At 58.1% G+C, this 16,254-nt stretch overlaps 1 protein-coding gene across 1 annotated transcript in view; it reads left to right on the top strand.

Annotated features, from left to right (window-relative positions):
• Nucleotides 1–518: 518 nt before the first annotated feature.
• MUC16 (mucin 16, cell surface associated) overlaps nucleotides 519–16,254 on the top strand; it is a 159,085-nt gene continuing 143,349 nt past the window's right edge. The window contains exons 1-11 of the mRNA XM_043990385.1: nucleotides 519–1,063; nucleotides 1,099–1,224; nucleotides 1,548–1,609; nucleotides 2,070–2,183; nucleotides 2,930–5,791; nucleotides 6,644–6,757; nucleotides 7,505–8,748; nucleotides 8,862–10,365; nucleotides 11,211–11,324; nucleotides 12,071–14,932; nucleotides 15,785–15,898. Coding sequence (XP_043846320.1) covers nucleotides 519–1,063; nucleotides 1,099–1,224; nucleotides 1,548–1,609; nucleotides 2,070–2,183; nucleotides 2,930–5,791; nucleotides 6,644–6,757; nucleotides 7,505–8,748; nucleotides 8,862–10,365; nucleotides 11,211–11,324; nucleotides 12,071–14,932; nucleotides 15,785–15,898 — 9,661 coding nt within the window. The remainder of the gene's footprint in view (nucleotides 1,064–1,098; nucleotides 1,225–1,547; nucleotides 1,610–2,069; nucleotides 2,184–2,929; nucleotides 5,792–6,643; nucleotides 6,758–7,504; nucleotides 8,749–8,861; nucleotides 10,366–11,210; nucleotides 11,325–12,070; nucleotides 14,933–15,784; nucleotides 15,899–16,254) is intronic.

Raw genomic sequence — 16,254 nt, 5'->3', positions numbered from 1 at the left:
CTGAGAGCCCAACTTGGGGAGAAGGGGCTGGCCCAGCTGCTCCATTGAGCACAGTCCAGCCTCTAGCACCAATGTCCTCACACCCTCGTGCTGGAGCAACACTTTCCCTGACCTCTACGGCTCTTAGCTCACCTTGGCAGGGGACTAGAGACCTGGAGGGGTTGTCTACAGGTTCAGAGATCGCCTCCCCTCGCCCCTTGGCCACTACCGCAGGGGAACGTTCAACCAGAGATCTCTCAGCTCCTGTGACAGGAGTGGGCACCAAAGGGACATTGGGTCAAGAGCCCAGTACCAGCCTTGGAGAGCACCCGGTCTCCTCAAAGGACAGGGCACCCACAGGCACCAGCCCCATTTCTCAGGACCAATCCTTTGCTTTGGGTACCTCAAGTCCCCCAGTCAGTGCCCTGTTCCCAAGGACTGATCCCCAGTCCCCATTAGCCCTTGGCACAGTTGCAGAAGGCAGGTCCTCTTCTCCTCTTTCCCCAGTCACGGGGCTCAGCTTTTCATCCATTCCCACCATGCCCACATCAGAGCAAAAAGGAGACCCCTCCCCCAGGAGCACAGACTACATGGCAGACATCTCAACGTCTGGTCAAGTCAGTGCCTTGTCCAGCTTCTCGCAGAAGATCCCCCAGGACACTGCTTCTTCCCATTCAGCTGCCTCTCTGGGTACCACCATGCCAGGCTCCTTTGGCTCAGCTGGTCCAACGGTGTCTCCAGAGGACAAGACTAGCCCCCAGGGCAGAGGCCTGGCCACCACATCAGGGAGTTCCCTCAGTCTCAGCCCTCCTATGATGGAGCCCCCTGTTTCCATCATCAGCACGGAGGCTGGCCCATGGACACCTTCCTCTACCCCCATGAGCAGTGTACCAAGGGCAACAGACAGCAGCACTCCCAACCTCTTGGACACCATCCGGACTGGGGCCACCAGCCTAGTCTCTGTGCCTTCCTCAGAGGCAGGCAGTCCTGGGCTGTCCACACCCAGCCCACCCTCCTCTGCTGTCTTCATCCAATCCACAGAAGGCTCAGAACCCTCTGCCCCTGGGATGGCGCTGACCTCTGGGTCCTCATTTTTTGTTCCCTCCACCATGGAATCAGAGAAGAACCCAGAAGATCGTGCAACCAGTCCATTCGTGCCATCTTCACTGGTTCCAGAGAACCTCTGGACATCTGCCCCTTTCCTCTTGGGGACCACATTCCTGATGGACATCACTTCGACTTTGGGTATAGTCTCTCCTTCTGTCTCTGGTCCATTCACCCCAGCCCTGTTCTCATATGAGAACCAACTCTTCCTTCCCCTGGAGAGGATCGCATTTGGGTGGGGAGGTTGGTTCAGGTCTGTCTTTAGGTGGGTAGCACCCAAATGCGTTTCATAAGAAGGCATGCCTTTCCTGGGAGATCCCACCCCCTTCCCCCAACCTCCAGGGCCTCTGTTTCCATTGTTTCTAGGGCCTGGCTTCTTGGGGTTATTGCCAGCCTCTACTCTGTTGGTCAGGGCAGCCTGGTAGTCCTTGCAGCTTCGATGAGTCTTTCTGCCTTTTGAGCAGAACTTGCATGTCCCCATTCTGGTCAGATGCTCCAGGGAGGATGGAGAATTGGGTGGTGGAGAGTGGGACCCTTTAGCTAGTATTTGGAAGGGAAGGCATGCCCCAAGACACAGAGATGATTTGGGTGAATCTGTGGGAGTCCTTAAGTCTTTCCACAGTGCTTCCTATCTGAGAGGGCAGGTAGGTGGTGCACCGGAGAGAGCACAAGCCCCGCAGTCTGGAGGACCTGAGTTCCAATCTCACCCCAGGCACTTAATGGCTGTGTGAGAATGCCTTATACATCTGGGGCCATCTCAAGGCTTCCTGATGGATATCTTGCCACTGGCCGCAGATGGCTCTGGAGGAGAGAGTGGGTGAGGTTGATGAGCTTTGCGCAGCCTCCGTGACATCAGCCCAATGTCCTGATCCGGGAACGAAGGGCTAAGAACAGGCTCTATGTGAGGAGTCTCTCTGCCTGACCCACCATAAGTGCTCAACGAATGCCTGTGGATTGTTGGACTGACTGACGTCCCTTTTTTACAGGGATCCCAGAGAGCCTAGGTGCCAGCACCCAGCAGGCTGCCCTGACTTCCCAGGAAGGTACCAGCTCTCCAGGCACTGAGCCCGTCTTGCCCACCACCAGGGTCAGTGAATCAGGTCAGTAAGAGTCAGCCTTCTGCTTGCAGTGGGGCACAAATCTTCCTTCGAGCTCAGTTTCCTGCTTTGGGGAGTTCTCCTTTTCCTTCCTATTGGATGTGCTCTTCTTGGGTGTTGGGTTTTTTGTGCCTTTTTTGCCATCCTGGGAAAGATTTTCCACCTGTCTTCCTCAGTTTCCCTTTAGGAAGCCTTTCCCTCCCCTTCCTCTTCCTCCTGCTCCTTGTCCTCCTCGTGTCGTCCTTCGTGACGGGAAATGTGGCTTGCTTTGCTTTGGAAGGGGGAGAGGAAAGAGTGGCTTGTGTAGGAGATGTCCAGGGGCCTGCTTTAGGCACGTGCACAGTAGTAAGTGTAAGGCATGTACCAGTCAGTCAAGGTGGCTGAGTCAAGATAGAGAGAGGGCAGGGGGTAGTGTGGGTAGGTGAGAAGAGCCTGAGAGCACACTGAGGAGGGGTGAGGGCACGCCTAGGTATAGAATCCCCATCCCGGCCGTGGCCCTAGCTTTGTGTGTCACCATCAGCTCGGCTCCTTGTCTCTGTGGCAGGGAGCTTTCGTCGATGCAAGGGCAGGTCCTGGAGGAGGTGCCAGGTTGAGCTTGGGAGGGAGAGGCTATTGTGGAGCTTGGAGCAGGGAGTGTGGTCCCAGACCAGGAAGGAGCCTTGCTGAGAGGAGATGAGGGTGACTGTGACGGTGATTCAGAAGTGCCCTAGTAGATACTTCCACATGTGCCAACCAATCCCCTCTTTTAGACACAGGACTACCCAGCAGGAGCCCCATGTCAACAGGTACCAGGAATGCGTCCTCAATGGACAGCGAGGACACAGAACTCAGCAGGCTGCCCGTGGTGGCTTCCACGCTGGGAAGTTCCACACTCAGGACACCGGCAGTGACCGTGTCCCCAGAGACAGCTGCTGGCTGCACCTCGGCTCAGGCCCGCAGCATCCCTGAGGTCTCTGCCTCAGGAAGCCAAGATCTGGAGGTGCCCTGGACGGCCACGTCTTCTCTGGCAGGAGCCTCCACTTCGCTTGTCTCTCCTGTGGGGGTGACCACGGACACTGGCTCGCTGCCTGTTGCTCCCACTTTGGCCGAGCTGCGGGGCCGGACAGAATCCAGTGCTCCCCTGGGTGCCAGCTCCCAAGGGACAGTCTCCTCCTTTCTCCCCTGGGCCACCCCTGGTCGTGTCACTGCAACCGCCAGGGAGCCTGACACCTCCAGGCATGCAGACACTGCTCCAGAAGCCTCCCTACAGCCCAGGATCTCTGCTTCAGGGCCAACAAGCAGCCAGACCCTTGCTCTGTCTTCATCGGGCACAGTGTCTGCTAGCCACGTCCCGGGCACCCTCCCCATCTCCTCAGAGACACAGACGGTGGCTTTCACCATCTCAGGGAAGCCAGACGTGCAGACAGGGACTGAAGAAGGCTCCTCTGTCGGGCCCCTCACTAGCCTGAAGACCACGTTTGCCCCCGAGCAAGGAGGAACAGCCTCGGCTATGCCATCCGTGGCAGGGCCCACAGCGACCAGGGCAGTGTCCACCACCAGCCCTGTGCCCACAGGGGCCTGGGGAACTGCCCTCACTGCCCGAGTGGATGCCAGTTCCACGGGCACTCTGGACACTCCCCCAAGAGAGAGCGTTACCTCTCCTGGCTCTCCCAGTGTGGAACAGAGCACTGGCTATTTCAACACACCTGGAGGCTCCTCTGCTTCCCTGGGCACCTTGACTGCTGTTGCCGTGACTGCAGAGCAGAGGACCCATGCTACCTCCCTCTCCTCTGTGGAGACCCCCAAAGCTGAGGAGGGGGCGACTTCCAGGTCCTCTTCTGAAAGCTTCCTCCCCACGCGGGGCACCCAGAGCAGCAGCAGCCCAGGGGTGGCCTCCACCACGTTGCTCCCTGCTGAGGCCCGTTCTGCAAGCAGTCCTGCCGGCCCCGGGCACAGCACACATCCCTATGGTTCCCCCATCCCTGCAGAGAGCACAGCTGGGCGAGTCACAGGTGTGACCACAGGTTCCCCCAGTGGCTCCCCTGTGGACACCACTGTAGGCCACACCTCAGGTGTTCCACCCACGAGTCTTGGGGCAGAGACCTCCTCCCGCCTTGTGCCCACCCAGGTGCCTGAAGCCTCCTCTAAGGGTGTTCCCGTTTCTGGCCTGCATGAAGGTCCCAGTGTCCCATGGCTTTCTGGACCACCTGCCACGCTTGGGAGTGCACTAAGCACAGGCCTCGGTTGGCTCTGGACTCCCACTGCAGCCACTCCTGATGCCTCCTTGGGGAGCAGCCCCATGGCAGATGGCATGAATTCAGCTGTCCCCGGGACTGAGAGTGCCCATCTGACCCCCAGCAGCAAGGGCGCTGACCTCCTCCCTACCTCTGCCACCTCTGCCTCACACCCTGAGAGCCCAACTTGGGGAGAAAGGGCTGGCCCAGCTGCTCCATTGAGCACAGTCCAGCCTCTAGCACCAATGTCCTCACACCCTCGTGCTGGAGCAACACTTTCCCTGACCTCTACAGCTCTTAGCTCACCTTGGCAGGGGACTAGAGACCAAGAGTGGTTGTCTACTGGTTCAGAGATCGCCTCCCCTCGCCCCTTGGCCACTACCGCAGGGGAACGTTCAACCAGAGATCTCTCAGCTCCTGTGACAGGAGTGGGCACCAAAGGGACATTGGGTCAAGAGCCCAGTACAAGCCTTGGAGAGCGCCCGGCCTCCTCAAAGGACAGGGCACCCACAGGCACCAGCTCCATTTCTCAAGACCAATCCCTTGCTTTGGGTACCTCAAGTCCCCCAGTCAGTGCCCTGTTCCCAAGGACTGATCCCCAGTCCCCATTAGCCCTTGGCACAGTTGCAGAAGGCAGGTCCACTTCTCCTCTTTCCCCAGTCATGGGGCTCAGCTTTTCATCCATTCCCACCATGCCCACATCAGAGCAAAAAGGAGTCCCCTCCCCCAGGAGCACAGACTACATGGCAGACATCTCAACGTCTGGTCAAGTCAGTGCCTTGTCCAGCTTCTCGCAGAAGATCCCCCAGGACACTGCTTCTTCCCGTTCAGCTGCCTCTCTGGGTACCACCATGCCAGGCTCCTTTGGCTCAGCCGGTCCAACGGTGTCTCCAGAGGACAAGACTAGCCCCCAGGGCAGAGGCCTGACCACCACATCAGGGAGTTCTCTCAGTCTCAGCCCTCCTATGACAGAGCCCCCTGTTTCCATCATCAGCACCGAGGCTGGCCCATGGACACCTTCCTCTACCCCCATGAGCAGTGTACCAAGGGCAACAGACAGCAGCACTCCCAACCTCTTGGACACCATCCAGACTGGGGCCACCAGCCTAGTCTCTGTGCCTTCCTCAGAGGCAGGCAGTCCTGGGCTGTCCACACCCAGCCCACCCTCCTCTGCTGTCTTCATCCAATCCACAGAAGGCTCAGACCACTCTGCCCCTGAGATGGCGCTGACCTCTGGGTCCACATTTTTCATTCCCACCACCATGGAATCAGAGAAGAACCCAGAAGATCGTGCAACCAGTCCATTCGTTCCATCTTCACTGGTTCCAGAGAACCTCTGGACATCTGCCCCTTCCCTCTCAGGGACCACATTCCTGACGGACATCACTTCGACTTTGGGTATAGTCTCTCCTTCTGTCTCTGGTCCATTCACCCCAGCCCTGTTCTCATATGAGAACCAACTCCTCCTTCCCCTGGAGAGGATCACATTTGGGTGGGGAGGTTGGTTCAGGTCTGTCTTTAGGTGGGTAGCACCCAAATGCATTTCATAAGAAGGCCTACCTTTTCCTGGGAGATCCCTCCCCCTTCCCCCAACCTCCAGGGCCTTTGTTTCCATTGTTTCTAGGGTCTGACTTCTGGGCGTCATTGCCAGCCTCTACTCTGTTGGTCAGGGCAGCCTGGTAGTCCTTGCGGCTTCGATGAGTCTTTCTGCCTTTTGAGCAGAACTTGCATGTCCTTATTCTGGTCAGATGGTCCAGGGAGGATGCAGCATTGGGCGGTGGAGAGTGGGACCCTTTAGCCAGCATTTGGAAGGGAAGGCATGCCCCAAGACACAGAGATGATCTGCGTGAACCTGTGGGAGTCCTTAAATCTTTCCACAGTGTTTCCTCTCTGAGAGGGCAGCTAGGTGGTGCACCGGGTAGAGCACAAGCCCCGCAGTCTGGAGGCCCTGAGTTCCCGATCTCACCCTAAGCACTTAATGGCTGTGTGAGAATGCCTTATACATCTGGAGCCATCTCAAGGCTTCCTGATGGATATCTTGCCACTGGACCCAGATGGCTCTGGAGGAGAGAGTGGGTGAGGTTGATGAGCTTTGTGCAGCCTCCATGACATCAGCCTAATGTCCTGATCTTCTTCGGGAACGAAGGACTAAAAACAGGTTCTATGTGAGGGGTCTCTCTGCCTGACCCAACATAAGTGCTCAACGAATGCCTGTTCATGGTTGGACTGACTGACGTCCCCTTTTTACAGGGATCCCAGAGAGCCTAGGTGCCAGTACCCAGCAGGCCGCCCTGACTTCCCAGGAAGGTACCAGCTCTCCAGGCACTGAGCCCGTCTTGCCCACCACCAGGGTCAGCGAATCAGGTCAGTAAGAGTCGCCCTCCTGCTTGCAGTGGGGCACAAATCTTCCTTCGAGCTCAGTTTCCCGCTTTGGGGAGTTCTCCTTTTCCTTCCTATTGGATGTGCTCTTCTTGGGTGTTGGGTTCTTTGTGCCTTCTTTGCCATCCTGGCAAAGATTTTCCACCTGTCTTCCTCAGTTTCCCTTTAGCAAGCCTTTCCCTCCCCCCTGTCCTCCTCCTGCTCCTTGTCCTCCTCGTGTCGTCCTTCGTGACGGGAAATGTGGCTTGCTTTGCTTTGGAAGGGGGAGAGGACAGAGTGGTTTGTGTAGGAGATGTCCAGGGGCCTGTTTTAGGCACGTGCACAGTAGTAAGTGGAAGGCATGTACCAGTCAGCCAAGCTGGCTGGGTCAAGATAGAGAGAGGGCAGGGGGTGGTGTGGGTAGGTGAGAAGAGCCTGAGAGCACATTGAGGAGGGGTGAGGGCACGCCTAGGGATAGAGTCCCCATCTCGGCCATGACCCTAGCTTCGTGTGTCAGCATCAGATCGGTCTCCTCGTCTCTGTGGCAGGGAGCTTTGGTTGATGAAAGGGCAGGTCCTGGAGGAGGTGCCAGGGTGAACTTGGGAGGGAGAGGCTATTGCGGAGCTTGGAGCAGGGAGTGTGGTCCCAGACCAGGAAGGAGCCTTGCTGAGAGGAGATGAGGGTGACTGTGACGGTGATTCAGAAGTGCCCTACTAGACCCTTCTACATGTGCCAACCAATCCCCTCTTTTAGACACAGGACTACCCAGCAGGAGCCCCATATCAGCAGGTACCAGGAATGCATCCCCAACGGACAGTGAGGACACTGAACCCAGAAGCCTGCCCATGGTGGCCTCCACACTGGGAAGTTCCATGCTCAGGACACCGGCAGTGACCGTGTCCCCAGGGACAGCTGCTGGCTCCACCTCAGCCCAAGCCCCCAGCGTCCCTGAGGTCTCTGCCTCAGGGAGCCAAGACCTGGAGACGCCTGGGACAGACACGTCCTCTCTGGCAAGAGCCTCCACTTCCCTTGTCTCTCCTGTGGGGGTGACCACGGACAGTGGCTCCCTGCCTGTTGCTCCCACTTCGGCAGAGCTGTGGGGCTGGACAGAATCCATTGCTCCCCTGGGGAGCAGCTCCCAAGGGACGGTCTCCTCCTTTCTCTCCTCAGCCACCGATGGTCCTGTCACCACAACTGCCAGGGAGCCTGACACCTCCAGGCATGCAGACACTGCTCCAGCTGCCTCCTCCCACCCCGGGATCTTTGCTTCAGGGCCAACAAGCAGCCAGACCCTTGCTCTGTCTTCATCGGGCACAGTGCCTGCTAGCCACGTCCCGGGCACCCTCCCCATCTCCTCAGAAACACACCCAGTGGCTTTCACTGTCTCAGGGACGCCAGACGTGCAGACAGGGACTGAAGAAAGCTCCTCTGGGGTGCCCCTCAGTGGCCTGAAGACCACGTTTTCCCCTGAGCAAGGAGGAACAGCCTCGGCTATGCCATCCGTGGCAGGGCCCACAGCGACCAGGGCAGTGTCCACCACCAGCCCTGTGCCCATGGGGGCCTGGGGAACTGCCCTCACTGCCCTAGTGGATGCCAGTTCTATGGGGACTCTGGAGACTCCCGAGAGAGAGAGCGTGACCTCTCCTGCCCCTCCCAGTATGGAACAGAGCACTGGCTATTTCAACACACCTGGAGGCTCCTCTGCTTCCCTGGGCACCTTGACTGCTGTTGCCGCGACTGCAGAGCAGGGAACCCATGCTACCTCCCTCTCCTCTGTGGAGACCCCCAAAGCTGAGGAGGGGGCGACTTCCAGGTCCTCTTCTGAGAGCTTCCTCCCCACGCGGGGCACCCAGAGCAGCAGCAGCCCAGGGGTGGCCTCCACCACGTTGCTCCCTGCTGAGGCCCGTTCTGCAAGCAGTCCTGCAGGCCCCGGGCACAGCACACATCCCTATGGCTCCCCCATCCCTGCAGAGATCACAGCTGGCCAAGTCACAGGGGTGACCACCGGTTCCCCAGTGGCTCCCCTGTGGACACCACTGTAGGCCACACCTCAGGTGTTCCACCCACGAGTCTTGGGGCAGAGACCTCCTCCCACCTTGTGCCCACCCAGGTGCCTGAAACCTCCTCTAATGGTGTTCCCGTTTCTGGCCCGCATGAAGGTCCCAGTGTCCCATGGCTTTCTGCACCAGCTGCCACGCTTGGGAGTGCGCTAAGCACAGGCCTTGGTTGGCTCTGGACTCCCACTGCAGTCACTCCTGATGCCTCCTTGGGGAACAGCCCGATGGCAGATGGCATGAGTTCAACTGTCCCAGGCACTGAGAGTGCCCATCTGACTCCCAGCAGCAAGGGCACTGACCTCCTCCCTACCTCTGCCACCTCTGCATCACACCCTGAGAGCCCAACTTGGGGAGAAGGGGCCGGCCCAGCTGCTCCATTGAGCACAGTCCAGCCTCTAGCATCCATGTCCTCACACCCTCGTGCTGGAGCAACACTTTCCCTGACCTCTACGGCTCTTAGCTCACCTTGGCAGGGGACTAGAGACCAAGAGCGGTTGTCTACTGGTTCAGAGATCGCCTCCCCTCGCCCCTTGGCCACTACCGCAGGGGAACGTTCAACCAGAGATCTCTCAGCTCCTGTGACAGGAGTGGGCACCAAAGGGACATTGGGTCAAGAGCCCAGTACCAGCCTTGGAGAGCGCCTGGCCTCCTCAAAGGACAGGGCACCCACAGGCACCAGCTCCATTTCTCAAGACCAATCCCTTGCTTTGGGTACCTCAAGTCCCCCAGTCAGTGCCCTCTTCCCAAGGACTGATCCCCAGTCCCCATTAGCCCTTGGCACAGTTGCAGAAGGCAGGTCCACTTCTCCTCTTTCCCCAGTCATGGGGCTCAGCTTTTCATCCATTCCCACCATGCCCACATCAGAGCAAAAAGGAGTCCCCTCCCCCAGGAGCACAGACTACATGGCAGACATCTCAACGTCTGGTCAAGTCAGTGCCTTGTACAGCTTCTCGCAGAAGATCCCCCAGGACACTGCTTCTTCCCATTCAGCTGCCTCTCTGGGTACCACCGTGCCAGGCTTCATTGTTCCAGCCAGTCCAACGGTCATTCCTGAGGAGAAGACTAGCCCCCAGGGCAGAGGCCTGACCACCACATCAGGGAGTTCCCTCAGTCTCAGCCCTCCTATGACGGAGCCCCCTGTTTCCATCATCAGCACGGAGGCTGGCCCATGGACACCTTCCTCTACCCCCATGAGCAGTGTACCAAGGGCAACAGACAGCAGCACTCCCAACCTCTTGGACACCATCCGGACTGGGGCCACCAGCCTAGTCTCTGTGCCTTCCTCAGAGGCAGGCAGTCCTGGGCTGTCCACACCCAGCCCACCCTCCTCTGCTCTCTTCATCCAATCCACAGAAGGCTCAGAACCCTCTGCCCCTGGGATGGCGCTGACCTCTGGGTCCTCATTTTTTGTTCCCTCCACCATGGAATCAGGGATGAACCCCGAAGATCGTGCAACCAGTCCATTCGTGCCATCTTCACTGGTTCCAGAGAACCTCTGGACATCTGCCCCTTTCCTCTCGGGGACCACATTCCTGATGGACATCACTTCGACTTTGGGTATAGTCTCTCCTTCTGTCTCTGGTCCGTTCACCCCAGCCCTGTTCTCATATGAGAACCAACTCTTCCTTCCCCTGGAGAGGATCGCATTTGGGTGGGGAGGTTGGTTCAGGTCTGTCTTTAGGTGGGTAGCACCCAAATGTGTTTCATAAGAAGGCATGCCTTTCCTGGGAGATCCCACCCCCTTCCCCCAACCTCCAGGGCCTCTGTTTCCATTGTTTCTAGGGCCTGGCTTCTTGGGGTTATTGCCAGCCTCTACTCTGTTGGTCAGGGCAGCCTGGTAGTCCTTGCAGCTTCGATGAGTCTTTCTGCCTTTTGAGCAGAACTTGCATGTCCCCATTCTGGTCAGATGCTCCAGGGAGGATGGAGAATTGGGTGGTGGAGAGTGGGACCCTTTAGCTAGTATTTGGAAGGGAAGGCATGCCCCAAGACACAGAGATGATTTGGGTGAATCTGTGGGAGTCCTTAAGTCTTTCCACAGTGCTTCCTATCTGAGAGGGCAGGTAGGTGGTGCACCGGAGAGAGCACAAGCCCCGCAGTCTGGAGGACCTGAGTTCCAATCTCACCCCAGGCACTTAATGGCTGTGTGAGAATGCCTTATACATCTGGGGCCATCTCAAGGCTTCCTGATGGATATCTTGCCACTGGCCGCAGATGGCTCTGGAGGAGAGAGTGGGTGAGGTTGATGAGCTTTGCGCAGCCTCCGTGACATCAGCCCAATGTCCTGATCCGGGAACGAAGGGCTAAGAACAGGCTCTATGTGAGGAGTCTCTCTGCCTGACCCACCATAAGTGCTCAACGAATGCCTGTGGATTGTTGGACTGACTGACGTCCCTTTTTTACAGGGATCCCAGAGAGCCTAGGTGCCAGCACCCAGCAGGCTGCCCTGACTTCCCAGGAAGGTACCAGCTCTCCAGGCACTGAGCCCGTCTTGCCCACCACCAGGGTCAGTGAATCAGGTCAGTAAGAGTCAGCCTTCTGCTTGCAGTGGGGCACAAATCTTCCTTCGAGCTCAGTTTCCTGCTTTGGGGAGTTCTCCTTTTCCTTCCTATTGGATGTGCTCTTCTTGGGTGTTGGGTTTTTTGTGCCTTTTTTGCCATCCTGGGAAAGATTTTCCACCTGTCTTCCTCAGTTTCCCTTTAGGAAGCCTTTCCCTCCCCTTCCTCTTCCTCCTGCTCCTTGTCCTCCTCGTGTCCTCCTTCGTGACGGGAAATGTGGCTTGCTTTGCTTTGGAAGGGGGAGAGGAAAGAGTGGCTTGTGTAGGAGATGTCCAGGGGCCTGCTTTAGGCACGTGCACAGTAGTAAGTGTAAGGCATGTACCAGTCAGTCAAGGTGGCTGAGTCAAGATAGAGAGAGGGCAGGGGGTGGTGTGGGTAGGTGAGAAGAGCCTGAGAGCACACTGAGGAGGGGTGAGGGCACGCCTAGGGATAGAGTCCCCATCCCGGCCGTGGCCCTAGCTTTGTGTGTCACCATCAGCTCGGCTCCTTGTCTCTGTGGCAGGGAGCTTTCGTCGATGCAAGGGCAGGTCCTGGAGGAGGTGCCAGGTTGAGCTTGGGAGGGAGAGGCTATTGTGGAGCTTGGAGCAGGGAGTGTGGTCCCAGACCAGGAAGGAGCCTTGCTGAGAGGAGATGAGGGTGACTGTGACGGTGATTCAGAAGTGCCCTAGTAGATACTTCCACATGTGCCAACCAATCCCCTCTTTTAGACACAGGACTACCCAGCAGGAGCCCCATGTCAGCAGGTACCAGGAATGCGTCCTCAATGGACAGCGAGGACACAGAACTCAGCAGGCTGCCCGTGGTGGCTTCCACGCTGGGAAGTTCCACACTCAGGACACCGGCAGTGACCGTGTCCCCAGAGACAGCTGCTGGCTCCACCTCGGCTCAGGCCCGCAGCATCCCTGAGGTCTCTGCCTCAGGAAGCCAAGATCTGGAGGTGCCCTGGACGGCCACGTCTTCTCTGGCAGGAGCCTCCACTTCGCTTGTCTCTCCTGTGGGGGTGACCACGGACACTGGCTCGCTGCCTGTTGCTCCCACTTTGGCCGAGCTGCGGGGCCGGACAGAATCCAGTGCTCCCCTGGGTGCCAGCTCCCAAGGGACAGTCTCCTCCTTTCTCCCCTGGGCCACCCCTGGTCGTGTCACTGCAACCGCCAGGGAGCCTGACACCTCCAGGCATGCAGACACTGCTCCAGAAGCCTCCCTACAGCCCAGGATCTCTGCTTCAGGGCCAACAAGCAGCCAGACCCTTGCTCTGTCTTCATCGGGCACAGTGTCTGCTAGCCACGTCCCGGGCACCCTCCCCATCTCCTCAGAGACACAGACGGTGGCTTTCACCATCTCAGGGAAGCCAGACGTGCAGACAGGGACTGAAGAAGGCTCCTCTGTCGGGCCCCTCACTAGCCTGAAGACCACGTTTGCCCCCGAGCAAGGAGGAACAGCCTCGGCTATGCCATCCGTGGCAGGGCCCACAGCGACCAGGGCAGTGTCCACCACCAGCCCTGTGCCCACAGGGGCCTGGGGAACTGCCCTCACTGCCCGAGTGGATGCCAGTTCCACGGGCACTCTGGACACTCCCCCAAGAGAGAGCGTTACCTCTCCTGGCTCTCCCAGTGTGGAACAGAGCACTGGCTATTTCAACACACCTGGAGGCTCCTCTGCTTCCCTGGGCACCTTGACTGCTGTTGCCGTGACTGCAGAGCAGAGGACCCATGCTACCTCCCTCTCCTCTGTGGAGACCCCCAAAGCTGAGGAGGGGGCGACTTCCAGGTCCTCTTCTGAAAGCTTCCTCCCCACGCGGGGCACCCAGAGCAGCAGCAGCCCAGGGGTGGCCTCCACCACGTTGCTCCCTGCTGAGGCCCGTTCTGCAAGCAGTCCTGCCGGCCCCGGGCACAGCACACATCCCTATGGTTCCCCCATCCCTGCAGAGAGCACAGCTGGGCGAGTCACAGGTGTGACCACAGGTTCCCCCAGTGGCTCCCCTGTGGATACCACTGTAGGCCACACCTCAGGTGTTCCACCCACGAGTCTTGGGGCAGAGACCTCCTCCCGCCTTGTGCCCACCCAGGTGCCTGAAGCCTCCTCTAAGGGTGTTCCCGTTTCTGGCCTGCATGAAGGTCCCAGTGTCCCATGGCTTTCTGGACCACCTGCCACGCTTGGGAGTGCACTAAGCACAGGCCTCGGTTGGCTCTGGACTCCCACTGCAGCCACTCCTGATGCCTCCTTGGGGAGCAGCCCCATGGCAGATGGCATAAATTCAGCTGTCCCCGGGACTGAGAGTGCCCATCTGACCCCCAGCAGCAAGGGCGCTGACCTCCTCCCTACCTCTGCCACCTCTGCCTCACACCCTGAGAGCCCAACTTGGGGAGAAGGGGCTGGCCCAGCTGCTCCATTGAGCACGGTCCAGCCTCTAGCATCAATGTCCTCACACCCTCGTGCTGGAGCAACACTTTCCCTGACCTCTACAGCTCTTAGCTCACCTTGGCAGGGGACTAGAGACCAAGAGCGGTTGTCTACTGGTTCAGAGATCGCCTCCCCTCGCCCCTTGGCCACTACCGCAGGGGAACGTTCAACCAGAGATCTCTCAGCTCCTGTGACAGGAGTGGGCACCAAAGGGACATTGGGTCAAGAGCCCAGTACAAGCCTTGGAGAGCGCCCGGCCTCCTCAAAGGACAGGGCACCCACAGGCACCAGCTCCATTTCTCAAGACCAATCCCTTGCTTTGGGTACCTCAAGTCCCCCAGTCAGTGCCCTGTTCCCAAGGACTGATCCCCAGTCCCCATTAGCCCTTGGCACAGTTGCAGAAGGCAGGTCCACTTCTCCTCTTTCCCCAGTCATGGGGCTCAGCTTTTCATCCATTCCCACCATGCCCACATCAGAGCAAAAAGGAGTCCCCTCCCCCAGGAGCACAGACTACATGGCAGACATCTCAACGTCTGGTCAAGTCAGTGCCTTGTCCAGCTTCTCGCAGAAGATCCCCCAGGACACTGCTTCTTCCCGTTCAGCTGCCTCTCTGGGTACCACCATGCCAGGCTCCTTTGGCTCAGCCGGTCCAACGGTGTCTCCAGAGGACAAGACTAGCCCCCAGGGCAGAGGCCTGACCACCACATCAGGGAGTTCTCTCAGTCTCAGCCCTCCTATGACAGAGCCCCCTGTTTCCATCATCAGCACCGAGGCTGGCCCATGGACACCTTCCTCTACCCCCATGAGCAGTGTACCAAGGGCAACAGACAGCAGCACTCCCAACCTCTTGGACACCATCCAGACTGGGGCCACCAGCCTAGTCTCTGTGCCTTCCTCAGAGGCAGGCAGTCCTGGGCTGTCCACACCCAGCCCACCCTCCTCTGCTGTCTTCATCCAATCCACAGAAGGCTCAGACCACTCTGCCCCTGAGATGGCGCTGACCTCTGGGTCCACATTTTTCATTCCCACCACCATGGAATCAGAGAAGAACCCAGAAGATCGTGCAACCAGTCCATTCGTTCCATCTTCACTGGTTCCAGAGAACCTCTGGACATCTGCCCCTTCCCTCTCAGGGACCACATTCCTGACGGACATCACTTCGACTTTGGGTATAGTCTCTCCTTCTGTCTCTGGTCCATTCACCCCAGCCCTGTTCTCATATGAGAACCAACTCCTCCTTCCCCTGGAGAGGATCACATTTGGGTGGGGAGGTTGGTTCAGGTCTGTCTTTAGGTGGGTAGCACCCAAATGCATTTCATAAGAAGGCCTGCCTTTTCCTGGGAGATCCCTCCCCCTTCCCCCAACCTCCAGGGCCTTTGTTTCCATTGTTTCTAGGGTCTGACTTCTGGGCGTCATTGCCAGCCTCTACTCTGTTGGTCAGGGCAGCCTGGTAGTCCTTGCGGCTTCGATGAGTCTTTCTGCCTTTTGAGCAGAACTTGCATGTCCTTATTCTGGTCAGATGGTCCAGGGAGGATGCAGCATTGGGCGGTGGAGAGTGGGACCCTTTAGCCAGCATTTGGAAGGGAAGGCATGCCCCAAGACACAGAGATGATCTGCGTGAACCTGTGGGAGTCCTTAAATCTTTCCACAGTGTTTCCTCTCTGAGAGGGCAGCTAGGTGGTGCACCGGGTAGAGCACAAGCCCCGCAGTCTGGAGGCCCTGAGTTCCCGATCTCACCCTAAGCACTTAATGGCTGTGTGAGAATGCCTTATACATCTGGAGCCATCTCAAGGCTTCCTGATGGATATCTTGCCACTGGACCCAGATGGCTCTGGAGGAGAGAGTGGGTGAGGTTGATGAGCTTTGTGCAGCCTCCATGACATCAGCCTAATGTCCTGATCTTCTTCGGGAACGAAGGACTAAAAACAGGTTCTATGTGAGGGGTCTCTCTGCCTGACCCAACATAAGTGCTCAACGAATGCCTGTTCATGGTTGGACTGACTGACGTCCCCTTTTTACAGGGATCCCAGAGAGCCTAGGTGCCAGTACCCAGCAGGCCGCCCTGACTTCCCAGGAAGGTACCAGCTCTCCAGGCACTGAGCCCGTCTTGCCCACCACCAGGGTCAGCGAATCAGGTCAGTAAGAGTCGCCCTCCTGCTTGCAGTGGGGCACAAATCTTCCTTCGAGCTCAGTTTCCCGCTTTGGGGAGTTCTCCTTTTCCTTCCTATTGGATGTGCTCTTCTTGGGTGTTGGGTTCTTTGTGCCTTCTTTGCCATCCTGGCAAAGATTTTCCACCTGTCTTCCTCAGTTTCCCTTTAGCAAGCCTTTCCCTCCCCCCTGTCCTCCTCCTGCTCCTTGTCCTCCTCGTGTCGTCCTTCGTGACGGGAAATGTGGCTTGCTTTGCTTTGGAAGGGGGAGAGGACAGAGTGGTTTGTGTAGGAGATGTCCAGGGGCCTGTTTTAGGCACGTGCACAGTAGTAAGTGGAAGGCA

The sequence above is a fragment of the Dromiciops gliroides genome, chromosome 1 (genome assembly GCF_019393635.1).
Source record: "Dromiciops gliroides isolate mDroGli1 chromosome 1, mDroGli1.pri, whole genome shotgun sequence".
NCBI classification, from domain to species: Eukaryota; Metazoa; Chordata; class Mammalia; order Microbiotheria; family Microbiotheriidae; genus Dromiciops; species Dromiciops gliroides.
This window is presented reverse-complemented; position numbering and strand designations above follow the sequence as displayed.